At 40.2% G+C, this 9,614-nt stretch overlaps 1 protein-coding gene across 2 annotated transcripts in view; it reads left to right on the forward strand.

Moving 5' to 3' along the window:
* Positions 1–8,145, forward strand: part of LOC122779934 (retinal-specific phospholipid-transporting ATPase ABCA4-like) — a 40,196-nt gene extending 32,051 nt beyond the window's left edge. For both annotated transcript variants that reach the window (XM_044042624.1, XM_044042636.1), the window contains 10 exons: positions 581–710; positions 796–916; positions 2,079–2,141; positions 3,289–3,395; positions 4,618–4,759; positions 5,816–5,950; positions 6,238–6,341; positions 6,458–6,550; positions 6,967–7,216; positions 7,627–8,145. In XM_044042624.1, the coding sequence (XP_043898559.1) occupies positions 581–710; positions 796–916; positions 2,079–2,141; positions 3,289–3,395; positions 4,618–4,759; positions 5,816–5,950; positions 6,238–6,341; positions 6,458–6,550; positions 6,967–7,216; positions 7,627–7,737 (1,256 nt within the window). In that variant the 3' untranslated portion in view covers positions 7,738–8,145. The remainder of the gene's footprint in view (positions 1–580; positions 711–795; positions 917–2,078; positions 2,142–3,288; positions 3,396–4,617; positions 4,760–5,815; positions 5,951–6,237; positions 6,342–6,457; positions 6,551–6,966; positions 7,217–7,626) is intronic.
* Positions 8,146–9,614: the final 1,469 nt, after the last annotated feature.

Here is a 9,614-nt window from a genome sequence, read left to right on the forward strand (position 1 = left end):
AGGTCAAAAACACACTGCGTCTTGATTGTGGAGAAAAACACAAACCAAATGTTTTAAAGATGAAACACCACAGGCAACAACCTGAACCCTGAGCCTGTTCAAGACTTTTATGTGACAGCTTGACTTGGAGTCATTTGATTAGTCAAACTTAAATTAAAATTCAGGTTTGACTTAATACTCATTCCAAACAAAATGTCCCCTGAGTTTAAAAAACCTGAACAGAACTGAAACAAACAAACAAACAAACAAACACTGAGTCCATGAGCAAAGACAGCGAATGATTTAGTCATTTAACAGCTGTACAAAGTCGTTCCTCATAGACAGGCTGAACAAACACTGGAGTCTCAGTTTAAACAGAAAAACACAAAGTTACAAAGATACAAAAGAGGTGAAAAGGCTTCGAGCAACTGATCTTAAATACACACAAGGAGGAAACGTGCAGGCTAAATACACAGGGATAATAATGATAAACAGCTGAAACACATCATGGTATGAAGTGGTCGAGAAGGAAGGAATGAACTATTCCGGTTTTTTCTCTTCACTTTCAAAATAAAAGGGTTCATTTCATCTCTGTTTCCAGGTGAGGCGTACACAGCAGACCCTTTCCTGTGGAACTTTGTGGGGAAAAACCTGACTTTCATGGCAGTGGAAGGCTTTGTCTACTTCATTCTCAATCTTCTCATCCAGTACCGTTTCTTCTCAGGCCTCTGGTATGAGACTGGCATAACACAAATGTTATTTACTGCTTAGAAAGTGCATCTGTCTTGTACTGGAGGACGTTCTCGTGTCCCTCAGGTCGTCACACGACAACCAGACTCACATTCAAGATGAAGACGATGATGTGGCCACAGAGAGGCAGAGAATTCTTGACGGAGGGAGCAAAACAGACATCCTGCAGATCAGAGACCTGTCCAAGGTAAAAACATGTGAAAGATCATTTTCACTCCAGGTACCAAGGGGCAGAAAAGGAGGAATATGCTAGAATATGCTGGAATATGCTAGAATATGCTGGAATATGCTGGAATATGCTGGAATATGTCAAACCAATATCAAACCAACAAACATCATCCTCGGTGGAGGTAATGAAACTGAACTGCAGCCGAACATTAGAATTAAAAAACAACCGAGGAAATTACAAAATCCATTTTCCTGGCCTGATGTCACGTAGCAGCATGAACACTGTTTATTAAGTTTTGTAGAATTGAATTTATAGCTGATTTTTAATCAATGAAAATGAAATATTTATGTGCTAGAGAAGCTTAGAGAACCTTCTGCCTGAGCTCACGTCAGTCTTGCCTGGTGTGAATGAATGAGAGAAGATGAAATGTTGACTTTGACTTTCAAAATGAACGTCTAAATGATTAGAAGAAGGTAAAACAGTCCGTGTTCACTGCACCTTCCTAAAGGTTTGGCAGAAGATTCCGTCAGACTTGGCTGAGAATCTGTCACAACTCAGAGCTTGTGTAAGTCGCTGTGCGTTAGTCGTCACGTTGTTTGAAACACATTTGTCTACGTTGAATGTATGAAGAGTGAAATGTTTGCACTGGAGAACAACCATCGACAATAGGCTGAAATTGTCGTGATTTTTCTAACTGTAAAAACAAATGTGAAGGTCGTGTGAAAGTCTTGAATTAAAGGGGATGAAAGTTCCACTTTTGCTGAACATTTTGAAATTTTAATGAAATTACAGTAACCAGTGAGTCGTCTGCAGTTCATATGAGATTCAAAAAAAGTTCAGTATTTCAGAAAATATGAAATATTGAAACATTCTGAATGGACTGAATAGTGTCCTTATTGTGCTGGACATGTTGGACGTTTGAATGAAATGTCTTTGTTTAAGAAGCTGAAAATGTGTGTTTTTGAAGAAGTTTTCAATTCATTTAAAAATAGATATGGATATATATTCATTTCTAACATTCTGAATGGACTGAATAATGTCCTGATTGAGCCGAACATTTTAACTAGTTCCTGAAATGTCAGGAACTAGTTAAGGGACATAATGTCTATGTTGTGGAGTTGTAAATATCTATGACACAAACAAAGTTGTGAGTGGTTGTTCTCTGGCTCTCTCTGCACAGACGTATGTGGGCAGGAAGAGGGCAGCTGTGGACCGGGTTTGTGTGGGAGTCCCTGCAGGAGAGGTAACGTCACTGAGTTCAGTGAGAGCTGCTAATACATATGTATATATATATATATATATATATGTATGTACACACAAATGTTCACACACTGATGTATTTATTTCTGTTTTGTGCTGGTGTAACGCGACACTCTGACTCGGTTAGAGTTGTTGACATTTACCGTCAGCATGAAGACACGCGTCTCTGGTTTTGTCTCTGGTGTGTTTGACAAAGTGAAGGAGGAAGAACTACAAACGGACAAACTAATACAAAAACTGACTTAAATTAAAGTAATTAACATTTGAAGTGCCAGTTCTCCCCTTATACATATGAGGTGTCAGTGAATATAAGATAAGATAAGACAGAACATTAGCTATGTTCAAAAAAAAATCACTAAAAACCGATATTTCTCATTTTACTAATTTATATATTAAGATTATCTTTTAACATTTTCAGCAATATTTCAAGTTAAAGCACATTTAAGTCCATTTTATTTATATTTATTTATATATGTGAATAAAAGTAAACATGAGTGGACATTTTTAAACACTTCTAGTAGATATTGTTCTTGTTTAACAATAAACATAAATCCTCTGGACACTAGTCACAAACAATAGACTCTCATGGGATAATGAATTTGAAAGATAAGCTAAGTAGAGCTCTGACATCTCGTGAGAAGTGCAGGTCATTGTACAGTACAGGACGACACTGAACTTATGATAGGTCGTTGTTTTTAGTGTGGCCTAATCAATATTACATTACATTACATTAATCAATTAATCAATAATCCAACAGTCTGTTAAACATGTTATTATTGTGATCATATCCATCGAATCTGTCAATGAACGTTTCTCAAACCTAATTAAAATGGGAGGAGCCACTTTTTTGAATATGACAAAAATCACTGCACATTTTCTGCAGAACATTTCTATAACATTTCATATTCTTCTTTTAAATATGGCTGTGTCTTTGGATCAGTCGACCACTTGACTCATTACTTTTTACACATATGTCATATAAAGTAAGTACTTGCTGATAGAAGTCGTGGTGAAAGAGTTTTTCAGTACATTGTTGTCTGAGAGGCTGCAGAGGATGTCAGTGTTTGTGTGTCTGAGTCTCAGCTGACTTTGTTCTTGTGTCAGGAGACGATTGCTTTTTGTCCCCTCAGTGCTTCGGACTCTTGGGAGTTAATGGAGCCGGAAAGACGACGACCTTCAAAATGCTGACTGGCGACACTGATGTTGGCTCCGGGGAGGCAACTGTCGCTGGTTACAGGTACATGGAGATCAGTCATCGTCAGTCCTGTAGAATACAACACCCACCATTTTCAAGTGTCATAAACTTCATCATGGAGACCAAAACACAACAGGCAGAACCTCAGGTTTACGACTAATTTGAATTGGTGGTTATTATGTTAAGGTTAGGGTAACTAACCGTTACTGGTTATGGTTAAAGTTAGCGATGATGACCATATAAATGGAAGTGATTGTAGTGTTGTAAGGTATGACTCATTAAATCTGTTCACACAGTCACATTCTGCAGTCAACAAGCAACACCCCATAATGCAAATGAGTACATTTTAGGGTGAAGACATGTTCTCTGAAGTCGTGTGTGTGTGTGTGTGTGTGTGTGTGTGTGTATTTATATCTTTGTGAGGTCCAAAATAACGTTTTTGTCTGGGCTTTTTCAGGGTTAAGATCTGGTTTGAGGGCTAGAATTAGGGTTAGGTTAAGGGTTAGGGTGAGGTGGTTAAGGTAAGGGTAAGGGGCTAGGGAATGTGTTATGCCTATGAGGTCCTCACTAAGACATAAAAACATGTTTGTGTGAGTGTGAGTGTGTGTGCATGTGAGATTTATCCTGTCCACATTTCCAGGTGGGTAAACAATGGAACCAGTCCAATAAAATAGAAATTATAAAGACACAGAAGGTCATTAAAATGTAATCCACTGCCTGAATTAGAATCATTCTGTAATAAAACCCATGTGTTTCTCTAAATAGGCCAAGAAATAAATGAAAATGTAAGCCGGGGCTTAAATGACAATTCATTTTTTGAAGGCCCAAACGAAGGGGAGTCATGGAACAGTTATAATCATCATAATTATAATAATAAAAAACTTCCTTTATCTTTTATGCACACACAGTTGTATGTTGGTGATACGGCCCATTTCTATTAGTACATAGACATACTATAAAGTAGCAGTTTTACATAATTACCCTGTAGTTTAGTTAAGTTGCTTGTCTTACTGACATTCCCTAGTCTAACCCTAAATCCAGTCACAAAAAGCCTGTTCCAGATGTGAGGACTGGACCAAATGTACATTTGTTTGGTCCTCACAAAGACACACATACAAGAACACACACACACATCAGGCATTTGGTTTGTATCTCACCTCCATGAGTCACATGATCAGGCTGACATATCACAACAATCTTGCTGGGGTGGAAGTGACGCTCTGAATGGCATGTTGTGTCTTTTTCTCTCTTTTCTTTTGAACAGCATCCTGACAGAGATTCTCCACGTACACCAGAACATGGGCTACTGCCCTCAGTTCGATGCCATCGATGAGCTCCTCACCGGCAGGGAGCATCTCTACCTCTATGCTCGTCTCAGAGGAGTTCCTGAGTCTGAGATTCCCAGAGTGAGTCTGACTCCAGCTGTTTTTACACCTCTCACCGTCTCAGCTCGTCACACAGAGTGAACACAGAGCGTAATGTTGTTATTGGGGTGAGCAGATTTGAGTCTCCGTGTCAGTGTCAGTCCAAAGTCCAATAAAACGACTTGAACTCTGAGAGACTTGAACATGTCCCCCAGGAGGTAAATGTATTATTAATCATGAACATGCCAGGAAGACAAAGCACTCATCTCAGTCCTTCATTCCTCCTGAGCTGCTGAATGCACTGACACTTGAGAAACATCAGATTGTTAACTGTATTTGCACTTGTTATTTATTTATTATCATATTTTTTTACTCATTCTTACTAACGTGTTTTATCGTAGCTTAAGTTATCTTTCTGCTTTGCGCCTTTCCAGTGACTCCTGAAACTATGTCGTATTTATCTTGTACAATTGTGGTATATGTGATTTTGGAGCGCAGGGATTTATAAAGTTTTCTGTATCTTATAAAATCACTGGATTTGATGTCAAAAAGGTCTGTAAACCTTATATTTGACCTTATGAAAGTTTTATGTTTTTGAAATGGCTTTTTATAGCTCGGTGGTTTGTTATCAGCTCACTAAAAGATAGGTTAGAAAAAAAAGTACATTCTATGACTTCAGTTATTAATAAATAATTTCTTATTAATACATCAATAAATAATGATTTCGTAAGTCTAAAACAAACTATTATGTAACATTCATCAAAGTCATTTTTGTCATTATTGTATAGAATATAAAAAGTGGTATTAGTTGTTATGAAGCTCTCAGTCAACAGCAGAATTTCCCCTCGTCCTTCAACATTTCAGCAGTGAGACACTTTTGGTAAGAAATTAACGTTTAAAACACATGTTTCTGCTCCTGCTCCTGCTCCTGTCCCTGTCCCCTGCCCTGTCCCTGTCCCTGCCCCTGTCCCCTGTCCCTGTCCCTGTCCTGATCCTGATCCTGATCCTGCTCCTGCCCTGCCTGTCCCCTGTCCCTGCCCCTGCTCCTGCTCTCCTGTCCCTGCTCCTGCTCCTGCTCCTGCTCCTGTTGCCCTCCAGGTGGCAGAGTGGGGCATCCAGAAGCTGGGGCTCACAGAGTATGCTGGCTGCTGCGCGGGAACCTACAGTGGAGGCAACAAACGTAAACTCTCCACAGCGATCGCAATGATTGGCTGTCCAGCTCTGGTGCTGCTGGTGAGTTAGCCAGGAGCTCATGAGCCCCATATTTTGTTTTCAAGGGTTTTAGGCAGAGTTTTATCAATAAAATGGCTCCAATGGATCCAGATGGGAAGCCATATGGGTTGAGTCAAGCTTGGCCTCAAATGTTTAACACATTGGCAGGAAAAAGCTCCATTTAATTCAAGCTGGCAGGAATGTAAGATCTCGGCCATATGCTGAGCGAGATAAGGAGTTGGTCCCCGTTCATGTCGAATGACGGCGTGTGAGCGGAGAGTCAAGTTTGTTTGTGTTTGTGTGTTTAGGACGAGCCCACGACGGGCATGGACCCACACTCACGTCGCTTCCTGTGGAATGCCATCATGAGTGTCATTCAGGACGGCCGGGCCGTGGTGCTGACGTCACACAGGTTCACACACACACACACACACACACACACCAGCTCTGCCAGTGAAATCAGCACCAATTTGCTGTTTTGTTTGTTGTTAACATGAAAACAAAATGATGATTGTTGTTTTCCACCAGCATGGAGGAGTGTGAGGCTCTCTGTACCCGACTGGCTATCATGGTTAATGGGACTTTCAAGTGTTTGGGGACAATTCAGCATCTCAAATACAAGTAAGAGGCTCTGGATGCTCTTCAAGCTCTTCTTCAGTTACATCACAACATTGGCAGTGATGTCACCGTGGACTGAGAAGTCGTAAAAAAATCGTGGGCTAGCCTTGGTTAGCATACAATGCTAAGCGCAGTGTTTGTATAATGACAAATCAGATCTTGATGGACGTTAATATCAGGTGTAAATGCACAGATCTGATCACTGAAGATGAACCCTGATGGAGCCTTCTGTTCACATCAAAACATGTGAAGCTTGTCCATTGTGGGCTACTGTAAAAACACGGCGGTCCAAAGTAGAGCTGATGCTTAAAAATAAAGTATAGTTATTTTAATTTAATTTCCCTTAAGTTGAACACACTGGATCTTTGTGACTTACAGATTTCCTTCAGTCTAATCTGTATGTCATTTCCCTTGTCCAGATTTGGTGATGGCTACATAGTGACCATGAAAATCAAGGCAGCTAAAGTCGGCTCGTCCCCGGAGCTGCAGCCTGTGGAGAGTTTTATGGAGAGCAGTTTCCCTGGCTGTGTTCAGCGGGAGAAGCACTACAACACGCTGCAGTATGAGATCGCCTCCTCCTCCCTCGCCAGGATATTTCAGCTGGTGGTGGCCAACAAAGAGAGGCTGAGCGTGGAGCACTACTCTGTCTCACAGACAACACTAGACCAGGTAAGAACACCACTGTGTTTAATGGTTAGTATATATCACAAAACAAACTGACCGACTGAATATGTGATGCCTCTTCTGCCCACTGGTGATTTTACAAGCATGGAAACAGTCAGCGTGGACATTATTCTTGAACTGCAGCTGCAGGAGCTCTGTTAGTTTATTCTCACTGCTTCAGGACATTCAGACGTGCACGTGTGTACTTTTGCTAACTATTCCTAGTGACTAGTACTTTTTTATGCTGTGTATTTTATTAGTTTTACAAACAAGTATATTTGAGATTGAGGTGAGGCGCGGTATATGCGCAGAAGTATACGATAAAGCATGTGTGTTGTTCTGCGCCAGTTCTATCTCATCCATCTTCTACCGCGTCATCCTCCACTTTTAACTGAATGAGTTTGTCTGTCGTTCAGGTGTTTGTCAACTTTGCCAAGCAACAGACAGCGGAGGACGAGGATGTTGCGTTGTGTAGACGAGGAGGAAGGAAGGACGTCAAGATTTCACCAGCGAAGAGGAAAACCTAAGACACATAAATGCACCTAAACACACATGTGTAAATCAGTTAACTTGAGCCTGACACGTGCTATCTTAACTTGAATTCCTCATCTGAAAAATGGGAAAGGGAATATTACTATTCATACATGTATGAATATGTACATATTGTATGTTGTTAAATGAATAATTAAGCACCTTAGCAGTATTAACTTTGTTCAACATTTTATTATCAGTGTTTAATGTTACAATCCAAAACACGTGCTTTCATTTGTTGTAAAGGTTAAGTATTTATTTATCTGTCTGCCATGTTTCATACATCGCCATCTGTGTCAGTACAAATGCTTCCTCTTAAAGGATTACACTGATGAATGGAGCTGTAAATAAAAAGAGAAATTCTGTTTTGTATCCGGCAAAATAAACTTTCAACATGCTTTCTACTCTGTGGCTCTTTGCCTTGGTTTTTTGCTGATTTGTATTACACTGACCTGGATGAAACAGTTCTCCAGGTATATTTGAAGTGCTGGCTTTCTCATTAAATATTTCAGAGCTGCCTTGCTCCTGTTATATAAAGCATGAAGCGACTGTGGGTTATTTGGAGTTGAAAGGATTTTCACTCTGCTGACCTACAATAATTCCTCTGACCTCCACTGAAAAGCTCCGTAAGCTAACTGCGGGTCAGTGGAGTGGCTTTGCTCTGGGAGTGAAGGCAACACTGAGTGGCTTATCAAAACCTGCATTTATCAGAACCATTGTCCAATTACTGCTGCTAGTGAAGGCTTCATTACCTCAGGCTGCCCACGAGCCTGAATTTCACTGACGACCTCAAGGATGATGTGGTTTACGTACAAGTCGGAGGTAAATGTCCCTTTTTCTCTCCGTCTGGACAAAGCTGAGTGTAAATAAAAATATAAATCATGTCAAAAGCTAATTTGTGCATAATGTAGCGCCTCATTTACAGCCACATCTGTAACACCTGATATCATTTTGAATTGGTTAACAAATCATTTTCAAGAGATGTTTGGAATATTAATTACAACGTCATGTTATGCATGTTATTTTAAACATATACACAGAAATCTTGACAGAAAGGTCAGAAAATGAATCTTGTTCATTTGTTAGGGGACCACTGATCTATGACAATGACAATACATATGAGGATTCTATTAATATATGGTATTAAAGTTGTGTCGATAGACCCCCCTTACATTCTACACACTAAAACTTTAAATAGCACTATTCTGTGACAGCTAATGTCTATCACTGATCTGAAGTCAAATAAATCACTGTCAATCAAAGTCAACGAGGGCAGCAGAGACTCCAGCACGATGAGAGTTTCCAAACATCCAGAACATCACCATCATCATGTGTCATCAGTGCTGTTTTAGGTCACTGAAAATGATTGTTTGGCCAAAGGGGAGATTTTGTAAAGCTGGGTTTTCATGTGTACAGGAGAACATGACGCTGTGCTGTCACTGCAGGTCTGACATGGTCGTGATGGCCCTCGATGGCTTATTTATGCAGGTTTTAAGCCCTTCTTAAATGACAGTAAACTGACATGGGACTGTGATCCCTTTGTAATTGTAAAAGACATTTCTCACTGGTTAAAACAACATTCACCCAATTAGTTGTGTAAAATCATTCAAAACAACTTTCACCTCAACCATCTGCAAGCAAAGGCTTCATTAGCTGACTCCCTGCTGCCGTGACAGACAGTTATGAAATGATAGGAGGAGATGAGAAGTGTCATGGACATGAATTTGGATCAGGTCAGTGATCGAGTCGTGTCATACATCCAAGCACGGATGTTACCCTCATTAAAGCCTCCTCTGGTGCAACATGTCCGTCTAGCAGAAGACCAAGGTCGTTGCTTTAACTGTTTTTGTTTTTTTCAATACTTGAAATTTGA

This window comes from Solea senegalensis, linkage group LG1 (assembly GCF_019176455.1).
Source record: "Solea senegalensis isolate Sse05_10M linkage group LG1, IFAPA_SoseM_1, whole genome shotgun sequence".
Taxonomy (NCBI): Eukaryota; Metazoa; Chordata; class Actinopteri; order Pleuronectiformes; family Soleidae; genus Solea; species Solea senegalensis.